Source organism: Barbus barbus (assembly GCF_936440315.1).
Source record: "Barbus barbus genome assembly, chromosome: 46".
NCBI classification, from domain to species: Eukaryota; Metazoa; Chordata; class Actinopteri; order Cypriniformes; family Cyprinidae; genus Barbus; species Barbus barbus.
Genome location: NC_136724.1, coordinates 16,581,183 through 16,601,664, shown reverse-complemented (window position 1 = coordinate 16,601,664; position 20,482 = coordinate 16,581,183). Strand labels below are relative to the sequence as shown.

General features: G+C 34.8%; 2 protein-coding genes across 4 annotated transcripts; one reads left to right on the top strand and one right to left on the bottom strand.

Moving 5' to 3' along the window:
• The first annotated feature begins 383 nt into the window (after positions 1 to 383).
• On the top strand, positions 384 to 6,960 carry LOC306864590 (uncharacterized protein). Its single transcript, XM_079408690.1, has 6 exons — positions 384 to 577; positions 1,481 to 1,786; positions 3,782 to 4,039; positions 4,440 to 4,721; positions 4,848 to 4,942; positions 5,124 to 6,960. Exons 1-6 carry the CDS (start codon positions 532 to 534, stop codon positions 5,259 to 5,261), a joined length of 1,125 nt encoding a protein of 374 aa, XP_079264816.1. The 5' UTR covers positions 384 to 531; the 3' UTR covers positions 5,262 to 6,960.
• On the bottom strand, positions 6,790 to 18,929 carry LOC306864589 (protein CIP2A homolog L-like). 3 transcript variants are annotated; one of them, XM_079408687.1, is made up of 21 exons: positions 18,507 to 18,902; positions 17,224 to 17,371; positions 17,019 to 17,134; positions 15,981 to 16,075; positions 15,130 to 15,226; positions 14,911 to 15,033; positions 14,636 to 14,781; positions 14,479 to 14,554; positions 14,087 to 14,314; positions 12,531 to 12,690; positions 12,192 to 12,333; positions 11,885 to 11,984; positions 11,665 to 11,783; positions 10,554 to 10,743; positions 10,298 to 10,372; positions 10,101 to 10,211; positions 8,863 to 9,059; positions 8,654 to 8,767; positions 8,113 to 8,195; positions 7,869 to 7,987; positions 6,790 to 7,699 (listed from the first exon to the last, which is right to left on the bottom strand). In XM_079408687.1, exons 1-21 carry the CDS (start codon positions 18,606 to 18,608, stop codon positions 7,550 to 7,552), a joined length of 2,691 nt encoding a protein of 896 aa, XP_079264813.1. In that variant the 5' UTR covers positions 18,609 to 18,902; the 3' UTR covers positions 6,790 to 7,549. The 3 variants fall into 3 exon arrangements, with proteins under 3 accessions (XP_079264813.1, XP_079264814.1, XP_079264815.1); XM_079408688.1 differs by having other exon boundaries at positions 7,106 to 7,699; positions 17,019 to 17,131; positions 18,507 to 18,929; XM_079408689.1 differs by having other exon boundaries at positions 7,106 to 7,699; positions 10,298 to 10,366; positions 17,019 to 17,131; positions 18,507 to 18,916.
• Positions 18,930 to 20,482: the final 1,553 nt, after the last annotated feature.

Sequence of the window (20,482 nt, the reverse complement as noted above, 5' to 3'; positions counted from 1 at the left end):
AATGATCAGCATTTAAAATGTTTCTTGTGTGCTAAAATCTCAGATGTTCTGTTTTCATTATAATTAACAAGTAAAAGTAAATAATGGTTCACTACATCACAATTGTGAAGCAGTTGTTAGGCCTCTGAAAGCCAGTTGGAGGCAGCAAATGATCTACAATCATGACTGTGATGTTTGTATGCAAGGTATGATGTGATGTCACAAACACCTATCAATAGGCCTCTTATTGTCCAATAGAAATTGTATTACAAGTAAAGATTTTGTGTGTAAGCAGTTGAAAAAAACAGTAAAATATTATTAGTGTCATTTGTTTCTGTGACTCACTTATGCCTTTTAAAAACTACAGCATGTATAATTAAGCACTGATATTCATGGAATGAGGTGAGGTTTAATCTTAGTGGGAGGGTTCTAAGTAAGAGCAATGGGACTTGCAGTGCGGAGGAATAGAACCATAACAGAAAGTATTCAAAATAGAAAGTAGTTGTTCAACAGACTACATATTGCAATCAAATCATTTTAAACTATGAGACTATGAAGCTGTTTTTCTTGCTGTGGATTCTGCCTGTAACTTTAGGAGGTAAGAAACCAAAATATCTACTGACATTTATATACATGTCTGATATGTGCCTCAAAAACAGACTGCCTCATACAGTCACATTAGCATCTCTGTGTCTTTTCAGAAGAAATGACAAAAAAGATTTTATTCATAATTACGTTTAATTGTAATTTAAATTTAAATTGTAATTAACTTTAATTGTAAAAATGTTTATATTACATTGATGGCAATGCTTGAACTGCTTTTGTATTTTTTTTACAGAGATCAATATAATTGTAACTGTTCTCAGATTTAACACTAAATACCTACATTTTTAGGTCACTAACAAAAAATATTTTTACTAATATTTTGATCCTACATCAAGAAAAGTTGAGTTAGTAACAGTTTCGACTATTTAAACCACATTTGAATGAAGGTAAACACATCAGTGTAGCTTTACTCAAATGTGACCTTTGATATACAAGTAAATGATTGCAGGCTTGTTGGAATCACATGCTCTATTAAACCCAAAAGTATTTTGCGAAATATGTTTCAGCGTATTTCTCAATGACCTTATGGAGGTCATTTTATTTGTGATTTACATAAAAGGACACATGACAGTACAGGGGAGCGTGAATGTTGGCTGAGTATATAGTTGACAAATAAAAATTGGACTGTGTCCTATGGTGTGACAGCAAAAATGTAAAAAAAAAAAAAAACATACAAATAACATGAGAAAAATGTATCTTCATTCTTAGAGTTACAAATAGCATGCGAGAGGTCAATCTTCTATGTTAGAGTTTTTTTTTTTTATAAATTTTTTCCGTCACACCATAGGACACATTGATACATCAACAACACATATACAGTAGGCCCACCTGTAGTCTTAACATGTCACTGTATGTTTGTGTGTGTTTTTTACACCGTAATTTGTTGTTTTTACAGACACTCATGTCACGTGTATCTATTCTGAGGAATGTATGTTGCCTTGCACATCCACCCACCTTGATATCATCCACTGGTATTTGGATAAAAAAGCAGTGCATTCATTTTTCCTCAATAAAGACCAGCTGGACTATCAGCACGAGGACTACAAGGAGAGAACATCCCTGTTGTCGGAATCTGAAATTAAAAATGGAAATGTATCACTCTTGATAAGAAACATCAGGGTCCAAGATGAAGGCAGATACAGGTGCTACGCTGCTGATGATAAAACAAATGATGAGAAGTATGTGGTTGTGTCTGTGGAAGGTGAGAGCGAGGATTTCTGAAACTCTTTCTCTTTCATCACTCAGGAGACTTAATTGAGTTTTGTTTCATGTAAAGGCCTAATGCTAATTACTTGAGTTTAATAGGTCAATCACAGTAGAGTGAATTAGTGCCCAACCATTTTTTTTTATTTTTTCCCATTCATTTTTTTTAAGTCTTTATTAAAACACTGTCTAGTTTCACAAATAGGGCTTAGATTAAGCCAAGAGTTAGGCTATAGTTCAATTAGGACATTCAAGTAGCTTCTTATGAAAATTGGCTGAAAAGATAGTTACAAAACTATTTGGCAGCTTAAGTGAGTGAAAGAGCTACAATCCTGTGAACAGTGCTGACATGCATACATATATTATGTAAACTGAATTATGTAATCAAATATGATTTGATCAAATATGATCATGTCATTCAAATGGTGGAGGGATGCCTGAAGAATTGATTCGGGGACAGTGCAATAAGAACAGTAACGGAATCAGTAACGGACTACAATTTATAAGTGACCTACCCAGCACTGCCCATGAAGCATTGTAAATGACATATCTGGGTAACACTTTATTTCGATAGTCCACTTTAGACATTATATTAACAGTAAGTAACTTTGCAACCACGTCAACTAGCAGTCATTAGAGTATTAGTAGACTGTCTGCTTATTATCTTCTAACACTTTATTTTGATGGGTCTACAACATACAACATACTGAGTATGAGAACCTTTGCAAGTATGTCAATTTATTCTACTAACCCTAAACCTACCCTACTTAGAGTTAGTTGACATGTAGTTACAAAGTTACTTATAGTTAGTAGAATGTCTAAAGTGGACTATCAAAATAAAGTGTAACGCATATCTAAATTAAAAATGATGGCGAAATATAAAAATATTAATTTAAAGTTGCTTACTGTATCTACAGAAACAATATAATTTTATAAGAATATATGCATATATACATATACAAATATTTAAAGGGGTCATCGGATGCAAAATTCACTTTACAAGTTGTTTGAACATAAATGTGTGTTGGAAGTGTGTGTACACATCCATCCTATAATGATAAAAATCAACCCAGTGGGGTTTTTTTTAAATCCCTATTTTAAAATCCCCTTTCTCAAATCAGGCAGTTCTGAGAGCCCTGTCAGAATGACTTAGTTCTGCGCAGGCCGCGCCCACAATAGTTGATTGACACGGTTGTCTTAACTTAGATCCACCCTGAGTGAGCTGTGAGCTGTCCGTCATTGTGTCGACTCCAGTGCAGGGGAAGACAAGAATGTCTCCGATTAAGCAATTGAGGTGTTTTGTTGTTGGGTGTAATGTAGCAGTCGTCAGTTACTCCCGACACCTGAGCCGCTGAAGATGCAGAGGATTAATGTTACTTTCGCTTTGAAGTGAATACACTGATTCCGATCTGCCTAAATGCATCTATGTTCACGCGAATCGTTCATGATCCAGCCTCGCCTACAGAAGAAGGGAGTATAAGGGTTTTTCTTATGAAAATCGCCTTTCATAATTATGTGCTAGTTAGCCAGTTTTGTGGCTAAAGTAAACAGTACTGCTCATCACCCCACAGAAGAGAGGGGCAGGGTCAGCAGAGCCATTAGCATTTAAAGTAACATGCACCAAAAAACGGCTTGCTGAAAACAGAGCTGATTTTGACAGGTTTAAAAAGGTGTTTTTTTACACTATATAGACTTACAGACTTTTATTAATATACACTATATAAACTTATAGACTGTTATAGACTTTTAATTTAGACCCTAAAGAATCATATCAGCTTGTGCAAAATGGGCATCCGATGACCCCTTTTAGAGCATATAGGGAGACATACTCAATTGCATCATTCGAGATATTCTTCTTCTTGAGATGAAAAGCTAACAGAAAGAAAATAGTAATTGAAAATTACAGCACCAATATGATCTAAAATCATCTATTACTTTTTATGAGAAAACAATAGTTGTAACTGTTTTGTATGTTTTTATTTATTTTTTTTAGCTCCAGTTAAATCAGTGGATATCACATTAAAAAATGATGAAGTCATCTGCACCAGCAGTGGAGTTTATCCAGAACCAAAGGTCTTATGGTCCTCAGACCCTCCAGCGATGGAGCCACCAAACACTGTCAGCCGAACAGAAGATCATCTGTTTACAGTGACAAGTCAACTTAAAGTGGATGTCATCACAGATACCTACACATATAACTGCTCCATAACTACTAAAGATACACGCTATACAGCTAGTCTGAAACAACAAGGTAAATTTACAGATTTTTTTTGTCAGTGTGACTGTACACCGATAGCCCACAGAACAATTCTAGTAATATCAGATTATATCAGATTAATATCAGAACGAAAGAAAATAATAATGGAAAAAATAATGTGTTTAGGAAATCTCAATGAAACACAGATTAACTCTCTTTTTTCAATTGACTGATGACTTACATATTAAAGGGCTGCTTGTACTTTTATTTAAATATCTAGCCTTTAGTTTACAGGGGCAGGGAATTCTCATTCTGAAGCAAAAAAAACTGTAGTGCAGGATGTGTAAAGAAAAAAATGGAAGAGAAAAAGTATACATCATATAATTCTAAGAAATGTGTGAGATTGTCAATAATGTCAATTTTGTTAAATGCACATTTTAAACTTTTTTTTTAGTTCCTTCAGAACTCTCCAAGAATGAGTTCACTTTTGAATGTCCAGTCACTAAGGACTTCAACTTCACTCTCACCTTGAGTTTTTCCACCACCGTCCTGAAATATGACAGTAAAACGTCTATGGTAGACATCTCTGCACAGTGGAGAGACAAGGTTACCTTTCATCCAGAAAATGGAACCATTAAACTCTCTCATCTTAATCGAGAGCAACTGGGAACATACACATGTGAAAGCACTACAGCCCAGTACAGATTCATTACACAAACCAAACTCCCATCAAGAGGTAACATTTCAACATTTTTACTATCTAAATCTATCAACTAAAGCAATCATCTGCATAAATACAAAGCAGATAAAAATGTGCTAAACAACATTATTAAAAGAAATGTAATCCTTACTCTCCATACAGGTGTGGAAATTGCCTACATAATTATCAGCATCATAGCAGCCATTATTATTATTATTGCCATTGTTTTTGTTGTAAATAGAAAGAAATTATTAGAGGTGAGTTAATTTATTTTGTTTTTCATAAATATATTTATAACTTTGAAATTGACCAAAACATCACACACCAGTTTTCATGTCATTCAAATGAATCTGCTTTCATTTTTAATATTTAAACTCAAGACTATTAGTCTTTTACCTCAACATGCTAACCTGAATCTGAGCCGCCATCTTCACACAGAAACTGTCCGGATCTAAAAACACATCAGGCACAAAAAACACATCAGGACCTGGAAATGAGATGATGGCAACGTCGAGAAACGGAAGTCTTGAGGATGAAAATGACAAGTTCATATCAAAATCACAAATTACTAAATGACGACCAGGAAGCCTGAATATAATTAAGAAGACTACTAAAGGCAAAAGCAATCTGGGAGGAACCATTGAGAGCAGAGAGACTGAAAAAGCCTGTGTAAATCTCAGTGAACATTTAATGGGACAGTTCATTGAAGCAGTCACTGCCCAGACTCAATGGTACTTGTAAACTCACTGCTAGCTCACAAACTTTCAAGCTTCAAGGATGTAGTCCGTCTTTTCTCGATGTTGAAGGACTTTTCCTCATATTTTACCTCTGTCTGTGGATAGATCAGATCCAGTCATCTCAGGGCTCTACTGTCTCAGGGCCATGGCATGCGTAAAACCAGTTTTTGCTCATTCCACAGTGAATTCCAAACCAGGAAATCTATTCTTAAGAATTAACTTGCTACAGACTAAGCCAGACAAAACGCGAAAACAAGCAAGTTTTGTTGCTTGATTGTTTCAGAAGGTGCTAATCTGTAACCATGGCAATCATTCATTTCTTACACTACAATGATTATATAAGATGTCTATCCACCTGTCAATTAATCAATGCAATCATGTTCTTTTACCAGTCTGAATTGCACTATGATTCACTTTAATGAACATCAACTCAGCTATGAAGGATGTAAATACATCATTTCTTGTATTCAAATGTAATGGGAAACTATCCATCTGCCTCATTCCACAACAGGGCTTGGTAAATCACTCACAAGAACAAAACTATCAGAAACTCTGAGTCAGATATACTCAATGATCAAATCATAAAAGAAATCATACCTTTAACCTGAAACTGACGCACCTCCAGCTGTAAAACAACAACAAAAAGATAAGGCAATGTTTCGAACAGTTAAGAACACATTTGTTACAAATAAATCAGAATTAGGTGAACAAGTGCAGCCTGACATGGTTTAACATGTCTCCAAAACTGTTTCGTAAAAGCACTAAATGCAACATCAACACTGGTTTTGAACTGATTGAACACTAAACTGACTCAAGATAACAAATAGCATTGCTGCCTACTGTAGAACTGCCTACAGATGATCTATCTATCGTCTTTTAGAGCTGTTTAACAGAAAAATCTCCATAGCTGAGCTATAACTGCTTCTGCTATTTCCAGTTAATCTATGTAAAGCAGCATTTAGAGGGGGTAGAGAATCAAGTCACCACTTTTGTTACATTTCAAAGTACGTTTGTGGTTACTGATTTATCTGCCCCTATTGAGTTCAGATTCTGACAATCTGTGAGAATCTGAGAGAATGTTCAAACAGACAAGTGAAGCAGGTGCTTTAAAAAAAAAAAAATCACACTCAGGTATCAGGCGAAAAAAAACAAAGAGCCGCTGTGTCGAATTTTTTCATACACAAGACATACCTTACTATAATTATAGTCAAAGTCCTGTTTAACTGGGCCACATTCTGAAAAACAGCTTGTCAAAACATCTATGAAAGTATGTAACAAATCAGGTTCTGAACTGAAAGGTGAAGCCAGGATGAGCTATTCAAACACTGAAACTAATGTAAGATTATATTAGTCAACCCATAAAATTACGAAATATGTGTTTAATAAAACAGTGTACTCATATATTAATTAAACAGAAACTATGAGTTAAGTCAGTGATTTTTTTAAAGGCCTAAATGAAGATATAATTTTTACAGGGAAGTCATATCTTTCACATGAACGGCCCTAATAAAACAGTGTAATAATCCTGATCAATTCTGAAACTGCAAGAACACAGAACATTTTTTTTCTGTTGCTCAAGACGTCTCAGCATTAATCCAAATCAATGCTGTGGCAAGCAGTTGCAAAACATCTTCAGAAACAACGTGATAGACATCTGCATAAAACAATGAGGGAAAATATTTAAGGAGTTAATGCATTGGTAACTACTCTTATTTATTGAAAAATGAAAAAGGGAAAAGTTTAATTAGTGTCCTTCACAAACTTTAAACAGTGTTTGTAAGGTGCCCTCTGGTGGCCAAAGATTAACATTCAAAATCTTCACAAAGATTAACATTCAAAATCTTCACATTACATCAGCATCTGAATAATTTCAGTCTAAAAATTATTTCAAATGATGAATGTAATCCAAAATGATAGTAGACATCTACAAAAGTTCTACAGACATTTATTCATTCACTTATTTATTATATAACTTATATTCATTCATTTCACTTCATAAGAACATGAATGTAAGAAAACATACAAAGTGCACAGATTAAAAGTGACAAGACACATAGATAAAATAAGTTATTTTAATTTTATGAAGCAAGATAATTATTTCATGGCGTATACATGAATATGTACGTGTCACAGAGAGAGGTTGGCGGTGACACCCTTGAGTTTGCCGCTGCTGAGACTGTGTATCATGGCGATCATTTGTGTGTGTTTGCTCAACTCTCCCTCCATCTTCTCCACCTTGGCCTCTAGCTGGGATTTCTGCAGCTCCAGAGAGGAAGCCTGCCAAATGAGTACAACAACAGAAAACACATTGAAACATTATTAAGCCTACCTGACCACTGAAATAACAGGTATAAAATAGGAAAAAGCTCAATTAGTTCTTTTCATTTAATTATGGCACACTATGATTTGAGATTGATTGATAAGTTTGAGTGAATGTTGACTGCACCTTGATGCTGGTGTCTTTCCGGGCTTGCTCTATCTTATTAAGCTCTTTCCTGAGGATGGAAATATTCTCCTCCATCTCGTGGATCTGCTCTTCTTGTCTCCTCAGATCATTCTCAAGACCTGGTACAAAACAGAAAGAGGCTTTATAGTACACTTTACACCAAATGCATAAGTGTGTATGACTGACTGAAACAGCAGAAAGAGCATACAACCTATGTGAAGTAATTCCACTGCTTTTTTCTCACCTGTTATTTTTCTCTCTTTCTCTAGCACGTCTGTCTTTAGGACCTTTATCTGCTGTTCTTTTTCTGCCATCTCTGCAAGAATCCTGAGCATATAAATAAAAAATTAAAGGTCACTGAATTAATTTTCCATAATAATAATAATAATAATATTATTATTATTATTATTGACCCATTCAAGGGTGGCATAAAGCACAGTTCAACTTAAATAATAATAGTCATTACTATAATAATAATTATTATTATTTCTTTTAAATGGAGTTGGGTTATTCTTCAAGATAATTTTATTATAATTTTGTGACATTTTTAAGGGGGACATGGAGCATAATTCCAATAAATAATAATAATGACAATTGTAATATTTTAATATAAAAAATATTTTATAATTATATATAAAATAATACTAAAAATAACAATAATTATTATTATTATTGACTCAGTCAATGGTGGCATGAAGAATAAGCATATAATTATTAGAACTGGGTTATGCTTCATGCCTAGAAGTCAAAAAAGCCTGATTCAATCCACCCTTTCAAACACTGACCTCTCCTGTTGGAGTTTTAATCCCTCATTGGTCTTTCTCAGCCCCTCGGCCTGCTGGGTAAGTGAGATATGGGCAGCCCGCAGTTCCTTCAGCATCCCTTCACTTTTGTCATACCTAAAAAAAAGAAAGTGAGAAAAAAATAAGAGGTTGCTTATCTGTAATAAAACATTTGACGGATCCATTCCTGAGCGTGAGAGAGGAACACTGACCTACTGAGCAGCTGGTTGTAGGTGCCCTTTAACTCCTGATGTTGGTCAGCGACTTCCTGCAGACGACCGTTGTGCTCCAGGAGCTGCTGGCTGTCAGATTTCAGTCTCTCTACCTCCAACAGATGATCATTCAACTCCGTCTGCAGATCCTCTTTCTTCCGCTCCGTGTCTTTGAGTAGAGATGCCAATTTACGTGCCTAGAAAGGAGAAAGATTGAAAACAGCAATAAGTTTTACAAATAAAAATAAAATGTGCTCATATGCACATTAAAAAAAGTCTATCATAGTGCAAATATCAACCAGTTCCTTTAAATGGAAATTTCATTGTTTCACAATATTGCCATTTTACTGTATTTTTATCAAAAATGCAGTTTTGGTGAGCATAAGAGACTTATTTTGATATATATTAGCGCTGTCAAATGATTAAATCGCATCCAAAATAAAAGTTTTTGTTTACATATGTACTGTGTATATTTATTAGTAATATAATATTTACATGCATATACATTCATATATTTATATTCTTATATTTTATATTAACAAAACAAAAATAATTTACTCAACCATTCTTCTCCCCCAAGTTATGTCGTCCGCCTTTTTTGAGAGTATCACAATGCATACGCACGCAACGCTTAATACACAGATTACGTTCATGCGCGTGCTTTCCTTCCGAACATAAACAACGCTGATTACGTCAAATACATTCTTAGGTACTCTCCAAAATGGCGGAAGACGTAACTCGGGGGAGAAGAATGGTCGAGTAAATTGTTATTTTCGTTTTCTTTTTTAAGTTGAGCCACTGATGTCACATGGACTGTTTTACTCATTTATTTACTACTTTTCTGGACCTGGGATCATTTCAGTTGTGTTGCTGTCTATGGAGTGTCAGATAGCTCTCCGATTTCATCAAAAATATCTTAATTTGTGTTCTGAAGATTACGGGTTTGGAACAACATGAGGGTGAGTAATAAATGACAGAATTTTCATTTTGGGGTGAACTAACCCTTTAAGTTATTATTACTTAAAACAACCCAACTTCAGTTTGATTGATATTACTTTGAATGCGCAATAAAAAAAGAGTTATTGGTTTTTGCAAATGAACTCTTCGTATATATACACTGTATATTATATAAATATATATATATATATATATATATATATATATATATATATATATATATATATATATATAAACTCAAAAAACACAATGCATAAAAGCTTTCATTGTAGAAAGAAAACCTCAGCTTCCGCCTGAGCTCTCTGACAGCGGTATTGAGCAATCAGTCGATCTGCCTGTGACAGCGCGAGTGCTTTGGCCTCCAAAAGGTCCTGCAGATGGCTCTCTTTACACTACATATACAAAAGCACATATAAATACAAAGTCTGCATATGTTACATACACAAACAGGAAGTTCCTTCCTAACTTGGTCACTCACCGCTAGTGCTGAAAGCTTCTGCTCATACACATCAATGATCTCTGACATGTGTACATCTTTAACCTTCTCCTGTAACTGCAACAGTACAACATTAGAAATAAAACAAAAAAACAAGCATGTCATCCACTTGTGGGCACATTTCTATTGTCAGTACAGAACGGCATTCAATTAAACCCATGACGGAATGTCTGCAGACGCTGTGGTCACAGAACTATTGAGTCAGATTCAGCTTCTCATGCCCAGACAAACACAATACCTCCACTCCATTCTGAAGCTTCTCGATGAGGCTGTCGATATTTTGGCAAGCAGAACCAGAAGGCTCGGCATGCATCATGGGAAAATGCTTCCCCAAAAAAGACGCATCTTCGCTAGCAGGACTGCTCCGGATCGACAGCTCACTGTCCTTCTGACGGTATGCGTTATTGGCAGCAATACTGTCCCCCAGACTTAAAATAAAAGTGACAGAGAAACATTTACTTTCCAGGATTCAATGCCAATATTTATTTCTAAATAAATATAGGCACTAATACTGGGGTTTAGCAAGGGTGCATTAAATATATTACATATACTTTATATTACAAATGCATGCTGTTCTTTTGACCTTCCTATTTATAAACACATCAAAGTTTCAACAAAAATATTAAGCAGCACAACAGTTTTCAACATTGATAATACTTTTCTTGAGCAGCAAATCAGCATATTAGAATAATTTCTGAAGGATCATGTTACACTGTAGTAATGGTGCTGAAAATCCAGCTTTGCCTTGAGAGGAATATATTAAAAAACATATTAAAATAAAAATAAAAAACCCAGTTATACAACAATATTTAATACTATATAATAATATTTCACAATATTACTGTTTTATTGTATTTTTGACCAAATAAATGCAGCCTTGGTGAAACACTTTTAAAACTTTAAAAATAATCTTACCAACCCCACGCTTTTGAACGGTAGTGTGCAGTTTGGTAGTTAAGGAACACTTCTACATTTAAAGAGGACTTGCTTGCTGTTTTTAGCATGAACATTTATTCATTATTGGAATTTTCTGCAGATTTTATCATTTCAAATCAAGATTTCAAATGCTTAGTTATGCATCAAATTTGAATACTTTGGATTACCAGTTCATTCAAATTTCTAATTCTAAGTATGAGCAACAGTAATGCCTTAGCAAGCACCACAAATTAAAATGAAAACAATTTCAGATTTATATCTTATTTTTATATTATTTCACTCAGTCATTAAGCTGACAGTCACAATATTTTGTACTTCATATACAACCACCTGTACTGGCTGACAAAACTTAAAACGTTTTGACACCTCAAGAGTAAACGTTCACACTGTGGCTGTTTGTTCTGTTGACTCACATAGCAGAGGGGAAGTCGGGGAGCAGGGCCGCTTCAAAAAGTATGCGAAGGGCAACCTGCACATGCTCTCTGCAGTTCGAGGTCATAGCTAATGTGAGAGGTGTTACCATGCGCTGGTCCTGCATGCAATGGAAAAGAGTAAAAGGGAAAGTTATAAATATCTGATACAGTTATATACAGAAAGAAAGGGCAGCGAGGAAGTGCAGCATACGTCTTGTACCTGTAAGATCCTGTAGAAGGAAGTCTCCACGTCTGGCATCTGTTGTCTAAGGTGGCTCATCAGTTCTAGAGTCTTCAGTATCACTTTAGAGCACACCTGACTAGAGATGAACAAGACCATTTTTTTTTTGAAGGACAATTTCTGAAAGATCGTGTGAAAGCTTTCCCATCACATTGATAAATTAGATTTTAAAATAGAAAAGTTATTTAAATTTGTAATAATATTTCACAATATACTGTATTTTGATTGAATGGTACTGTAAGTGTCAATACTTTCTCACAAACAATATTACTTAACGTTTAATTACCTGAGCTGGTAGTTGGAGGTAGTGCAGGTGGACCCAGAGAGGTCCTGACTGTAGGACAGCAAAAGCTCCACCTGTGAGACACACACTTCAGGACTGAGCCGCTGGGACACCAGCAATCTCAGAGCATCATCGCCACAAAGCAGTAAAAGAGTCAAGGATATCTATACTATTGCAGTAGAATCAGACAATCACAATACATCACTGGTCAATTCATAAGCCAGGCTAATTAATTATCTGATATTTGCTTACACCGATTGGCTACTAACACTAGCCCATCAAACAGACAGCTTGTCCTGTGAGGTGTGTTGAAGTGTGATTATTTGTGCCTAATAAGGATATCTAGCAGAAAGTCAACAACACGCCCTGCACGCAGACAGTGTTTCTTTAGCAGCTGGTCTCCTTCAGTGGAGTCTGGAGACTGCAGCAAAGCCAACACCTCCTGCAAAAGGAGCTCTACAAACGACTGAGCTGAGCTGCACAGAGAGGAATCAATCACCTCCTGGGAGAACACAAGCAGAAACTTACAGATTAATGGGGCAGAATGTCACTAACATGACACGAAACAAATATTTGCATCTGGCATGGATTCCTAATTTATTACAGAAAAATATTATAGAAATTAAAAGAACTGAATAGAAAAATGGTAACGCTACAATAAAGCTCCAATTGTTAAAACAATACTTTTTTCAATATATCAATAGATAAAATTAATTTCAATATTTAGTAATATATTATTAAAATCAAAAGTTGTATCTGGTAATATTATTTAAATGGACCTGAGAAAACAATTACATTTGAAGACATCGAATTCTCGTTTTGTTAATCTTTAAAAATACCAATAAAATAATTAAATTACAAATTATTTAAAAAAAAATTCAATAATACTGTTAAATGTAATCTTTAAATGTATATCCATTTTCATACTGTACATTATAATATTGTAATGCCTTTAAAATGACTGGTTTTAATTTTAGTGTTGTTACTGTTTATTTAGACATAATAGAATTGTATTATTCATGTATTTTTCATATCTAACATCATATATTAGGTATTGGCTACAAAATTGGTCACAAAATAAGACATAAAATAATTTAAAATACGTCCAGATTTGTAATGTTGGTGCATCCCTATTTTGTGCACAAAATATCTTATTATATCTAACATTAATACATTATTATTATATCTGTATTTTCTATATCTAACATCATATATGTGACCCTGGACCACAAAACCGGTCTTAAGTCGCTGGGGTATATTTGTAGCAATAGCCAAAAATACATTGTATGGGTCAAAATTATCGATTTTTCTTATATGCCAAAAATCATTAGGAGATATAGTAAAGATCATGTTCCATGAAGATATGTTGTAAATTTCTTACCATAAATGTATCAAAACTTAATTTTTGATTAGTAATATGCATTGCTAAGAACTTCATTTGGGCAAATTTAAAGGCGTTTTTCGCAATATTTTGATTTTTTGGCACCCTCAGATTCCAGATTTTCAAATAGTTATATCTCGGCCCAAATATTGTCCTATCCTAACAAACCATACATCAATGGAAACATTATTTATTCAGCTTTCAGATGATGTATAAATCTCAATTTTGTAAAATTGACACTTAAGACTGGTTTTGTGGTCCAGGGTCACATATTAGGTATTGGCTACAAAATTGGTCACAAAATATGACATAAAACAATTTCAAATATGTCCAAATTTGTAATGGTGGTGCATCCCTATTTTGTGCACAAAACATCTTAGGAATTTTTCCTGCCACTCTCACATTTAGCTTATTCAGTGGGATGTTTATTAGGCACTATTCTTTGTAAAACTGTTTTAGAACAATATGTATTTTGAGAAGGATTATTCAAATAAACTGAATTGAAACATTGGCATACTTCAAAAAGCTCAGCCAGCAAGGACAGAGCCTGCATGTAGCACTGCTCTGGACCATCCAGAGGTGACGTAACCCAGTGGACGAGCGCTAAACTCGGTTCAGACCCTCGAGCCTGAACACCTTTTCTAGTAGCAGGCTGCAGTCGAGGGGCTGGAGGACGGAGCACTGTCTCACAGACAAGCTTACGCAGGACAGGGACTGAGCACAGAGAAACCAGCAACTCCATAACCTGCACAGACAAGAGCTTATGACGCCCCAGCTTGGACAAGAATTCAAGACCTTTTGGTCGACAAGCTAATGTTTAAAGGTTTGAAATTAAACATTTTGCCTAAAAAAAATTAATCACTTGACAAAACAAAAATTTTCTGAAAAAAAAAAAATGATGTATTTAACCTTTGATGCAGTATCAGGATCTTTGTTGTGCAATAGCCCAAGAACCTCGGACAGACAAACTGTGAGGTGTTTATACCTAGCGTGAGCAAAAAAAAGATGTTCAGACAGTACTAGAAAGCCATTTAAAACAGTGCCATCAGACGCCCGATAAACATACTTGGTCAGGTAATCAGCAATTTTGGGGTTTTTCAGGAGATCCACTAACAAGTCCACAGCATAATTCCTAGTTAACGTGCCATCTCCGTTGACGGTGATGTTAAATATCAGCTGAAAGGTCTGATGAATGTTCTTTGCATTGAACAGCTGCAAAAGAAAAAAGTAATACAACCTCAAATGGAAAATAAGTACAGGGCCACAAGTTTCCAGCCACAAGACGAGATGATGAGAACGATACATGAGCTAACCAACATCAACGCTACATCTCAAACCTACCTTCTGTCCAACTTCTTCGTTTAGAGTCAAACTTGATAATATGGACAGCGCAAAAACAACCATAGTCAGACAGTTGTGACCCAGAAAATTAATCAAGGCTCTGTAGAAAGCCTTCACATTACTCTGAAAAAAAAAAGAGTAGATATAACAGTCATCAGCAGGTTAGTTCAATAACAAAACTTATAAGAGTATATTTTGAGAGTTCATCATGATTCTGACCTGAGATTTGATGTGTGACTGCACAGAGATGTCATGTCGACAGAGGTTGGCCATCAGGCCCAAGCAGGCCTTTACAATGTCATCATTACTTGACTGGCTAAAGACAATCATAAAAAGCATTATATTTTATGCATAGTTTTCATTTATAAATAAATAAAAACTATGTTCTTATTAGCATACTTGCATCAAATGCACAATTCTGTTATCTTTTGCATGCATAACCATTTCTGTGCAAGAGTTTAATGCATATTGCACCTTATAAAGGGTGCTGCTATAAACCCAGCCTCTGTGATTAAAAGCACTTTTTCAGTTCAGTGTTGTGGTTTTCCACAGCACAACCCCTACCATGTCTGCTTCCTGTTAATAAAATACCAAAAAGAGTTTCACAGGCAAGACTTGTGACCACTTGATCAAGTCAATATGGCTGTATCGTGATTGCATTTACGGCCCTGAATGATGATTAGTACATCCCTCAAACATGAACAGTTTTAGTATTTATTATATTTTACACACTTTGGCCATAAAAATAAAACTACGCTTGTACGCTTTCCATAATACAAGTAAAACAGTTTTGAAAGTTTTTTTTTTTTTTATGCTCACAGAGGCTGCATTTATTTAATCAACCATACACTGAAAACTATTATTATTATTATTAATGTTTATTAAGCTTATTATTATCAATGTTGAATACAGTATATTTATGAAATTTTCTGAAACTTTTGAACCGTGTTGTACAGTTATCTACATCATCTTTATTAATAAGAGGACTGCTCTGTTAAAAAGTGTAAATGTCATTTACATCAAATGAACATCTATGCACAAAGCAGAAAAGTGAATGTTGTGGGTCTTACACATGTTGCATTAGGAAGCTGATGAGTTCATGGATGTGAGAGGCACAACGCAGAGTCCTAACGCTGTAGGTCAGTCGCTGCAGCACATTAAGGCACTGTGGAGAGCATTAGAGACATTAGTCACATGACCACATAGGATAACATCCAAAGTAATCTATTTTGTTTTTTTTAATCCAGCCATTTTGGATAACTTTAACTAAACGTAGTGAAATAAAACCACATTGAAAAACATCTGTGCAATCTGTGGAGTGATATTTAAAGTCTGTGTGAAACAGAAGTTACTACTGACTTGACATTAGTAGAGTGATGTATTTCCAACTGAAATTAAATAGCTTCAGTTTTAATAAAGTGATTCATATACAGTACTACCATTCAGAAGTTTGGGGTCAGCAAAAAAAATAAATATGTATTTTTTTTAAATGACAAATTTTATTCAGCCAGGACTTATTAAATTGATCAAAAAGGGACAGTAATGGCATTTACATCAAAGGTTTCTATTTTAAATAAATGCTGTTCTTACTTTCTATTTCTAAATCAATAATAAAGAAACTTCTTAAGCATCAAATCAGAATATTATGGGTGGTGATGGCACAGTGGATAAGACACATGCCTTTGGTGTGAGAGACCCGGGTTCGAATCCACTGTGAGACACCAATGTGTCCCTGAGCAAGACACTTAACCCCTAGTTGCTCCAGAGGCGTGCGACCTCTGACATATATAGCAATTGTAAGTCGCTTTGGATAAAAGCGTCAGCTAAATGAATAAATGTAAATGTAAATATTAAAATGATTTCTGAAGTATCATGTGAAATTGAAAACTGGCGTAATGGCTGCTGAAAATTCTGATTTTCCACCACAGGAATACATTACATTTTAAAATATATTAAAAGAAATGCAAGTTACTTTAAACTTTGAATTGTAGTGTAAGTCACATCAAACATATAAACATTTTTTGGCCAGTTATAAAAATATGCACTTAAAAAAAAGCACGTTTAAAGTGAAGTGTAGACTTCATCTTAAAAAACAGCAGTACTCTCACCTGCAGCACAAGAGGCTCTTCTGGTGTGCTTCTGTTGCAGTGGATTATGGATGCTAGAGTGCCGGTGAAGTTGAAGCTGCTATGAAGAGCCTCTTTAGCCTCACCGTCAGAAGCTGCTGGGCCATTAAGAAATATACATGCATGGTTAAATAACGGGTGATATGACTATAAACTGACTTTGGAACTACATTAAAGGGTTTAGTACCAAACTGTGCCAGCAGGGATATAATGGATCCTATCAGTGCGTGACTGGTGTTGGGATCTCCAGCTACTTCCATGAGTCCACTCAGACACTCGCTGGGCAGCACCTGACCTGAAAACAGCACTCCACCACATTTCAGCCCTGAAACATCCTGTGGAATTAAAAATAGCAATTGAAATGTTGTATATTCTATACTAAAGGAAATTACGTATATAAAATTACACTTTCATTGTCAATTTTGACCACACTGGGTTTGACGACTTGGTTTCTGTCTCTTCCAGTAATAACAGAACAGAGACTGCATTATTCACAATGAGCAATTTATAGAAAAGCAAGAGATTTTAATATATATATATATATATATATATATATATTAGTGCTGTCAAATGATTAATCGCATTCAAAATAAAAAAATATATATTTGTGTACTGTGCATATTTATGTATATATAAATACACACACACGTATGTATATATTTAAGAAAATTATGTTATATTTGTATATTAAATTATATCTCTATATAATATAAATTATGTAAATATAAATGTATACATGTTACAAATTTAAAAAATACTGTATGTATGTGTATTTATATATACATAATAAATATACACAGTACACACACATATATTACATAAACAAAAACCTTTATTTTGGATATGATTATTTGACAGTTTCTATTGTTACATTACACACATACATATATATATATATATATATATATATATATATATATAAGCAAATGAATAAACAAATAATACAGTGATAAAATATTATAGTACTATAGTGTGCTGGAAAAAAATTATGTAGCAATAGAAACTACATTAACAATAACAGTAGAAAATATTTTCGTAATATTTTTTAAACATAAATAATATTAATTTTGGGTCTTTAGTACATAAAATAATTTATAGCTGCTTTTTAAATTTTAGGATGAAGGTCCTTCAGGGTCTGTGAAATCCAAAAGATTTAAAAAAATGTTTTTTAGAATATAACTAGAAAAATTATGTTGAATATTTAAGTAATAGTTTTTTTTTCTTCCTAAACATTAAAGGAGATGAATGACAGCCTCAGTCACCATTCACTTTCATTGTAAACGAAGAAATGAAGGGGTTGTTGACTGTCATTCCCTAACATCTCTTTTGTGTTTCACATAAGAATTAAACGTTTTGTTCCAAAGACGTTTCGGACTTTGGAACAACTTGGAGGTGAATAAATGATTGGAGAGATCACACAAATAAAACTAATTGTTTTCAATAACCCCACAGATAAATGTTTTCACTCACTTCAATGTGTTTCTGCAGCTGTGATGCATTTAAAGCGCTTCTGTTATTTCTGTACTGACGAATGGCCAACAGAAGAGACTTCAAACAGGTCGATACATCCATCTTTACACCTGATGTCGGCTTGAACTAAAAATATTAACTGATATGAGGAAACTATCTAAACAGTTCGCGGTAGGTTTTGTAAACATACAGCAGGCTATGCTAGTTGATAATAGACGCTGTTACTGAGATTAAATAATAGATATATCGTATTCTCTCCCGTACAACGTTTTCATCGAGCACGGAGGTGACTTCTGTTTTAACAATTATATTTATTAGTATGTTATTTTTAGTTGTATTTACTCAAAAGCTTATATTAAGTCCCCCCTGTCCTCTTCAACAGCAACTTCCTCCCGCTAACACTTCGAATCGCCGGAAGAGTTCATTATCCAAAAGGGAAGGGGGATAATAGAAACATTTACAAATATATCTAAATATGTACGTTTCAAATATAGGATAAAACATTTTTACGATGCACTAAAACAACTAATTATTGAATCGTTGAGTTTTTTGCTCGTTTTGTATAAATCTCTTTTTTTGTTTAATTTCCTTAAGAAAAGTTTCAACCCCCTTTCTATATAGAATGGTTGAGAGCCAGAATTCGACGACGCCCTGACGCAAGTACGTCATAAACAGGGACGCATTAACGCACGTGCCCAGGGCACTGGACGCGATTTCAACCGTGCCCCTTCAGATTTTTGAGGCAAGTGGATTTTGAATGCTGCTTTCAAAAGACAAAAAAAAAAAAAATCAAAAATAGCCGAATAATATTTTTTTATATTTAATAAACGATCACACCGGTGTGATTAGATCATTCAGGGTTTATTGTATCAATAAAGTGGCACTGGCATCCATTTAATAATCTGAATTAAAATGATAATTTACACTCAATACTCAATTATTGCATACTGTTTTATAATGTATAATACAATACTGAAGTGCAGATAATTGCCACTATTTTGCAACAAGTAGTATAAATAGCAGAAAATCCTGCTATTTTAACATAGTATAAATATAATATATAGCTAGTCACTTAGTTTAACATATCGCAAAACAATACTGCTATTTTCACTTAATGTAGATAAAATCCATTGCTATTTGAATTTAAGAAAAATTATCGCAATTTCAATTGAGGGGGGCCTATAATCCGTCAGTGCCCAGGGCACCTCTGCATCATAATCCGTCCCTGGTCATAAACTGTCTCATTTAGAAGGATGCGTCCTCCGGAGGTCGAATCCTCTGTAGGTCGCATCCTCTGTGGGTCGCATCCTCTGTAGGTCGAATCCTCTGTGGGTCGCATCCTCTGTGGGTCGCATCCTCTGTAGGTCAAATCCTCTGTAGGTCGCATCCTCTGTAGGTCAAATCCTCTGTAGGTCGCATCCTCTGTAGGTCAAATCCTCTGTAGGTCGCATCCTCTGTGGGTCGAATCCTCTGTAGGTCGCATCCTCTGTGGGTCGCATCCTCTGTAGGTCAAATCCTCTGTAGGTCGCATCCTCTGTAGGATGCGTAAGGAAGTGTCCTCAACCTAGAATTAAAACGAGACGGACTTCGTAGGTCGGAAGCAAAAGGAAACAGGAAGTATCACGTTGATTTGCCAACACATTTAGAGCATCGTTGCGCTCTCACACTACTTGAAGGAAAATTATTTCTAAATTTGGAAAGTAATTTGGAAAAAGAAAATGCTTTGACTTGTTTTATTTTGCTCAGTTTTTGAGGAGCTGCAGCGTACATACAACAGACATCTGTTAGAGAAAAAAGGAGGAGGATATTAAGAACAAAGTTTATCCGTTTTCTCTGGAGGTACTTTAAGTTAAGTTGAAAACACCACCACGCTTGTGTATACATGCGCCGGCATTTTTCAAATTAACGACGGTTGTTTATGGCGCAAAGAATTGTGGGTTATCTGTAGCAGTGAAGGATACACCTGATGCATCCTC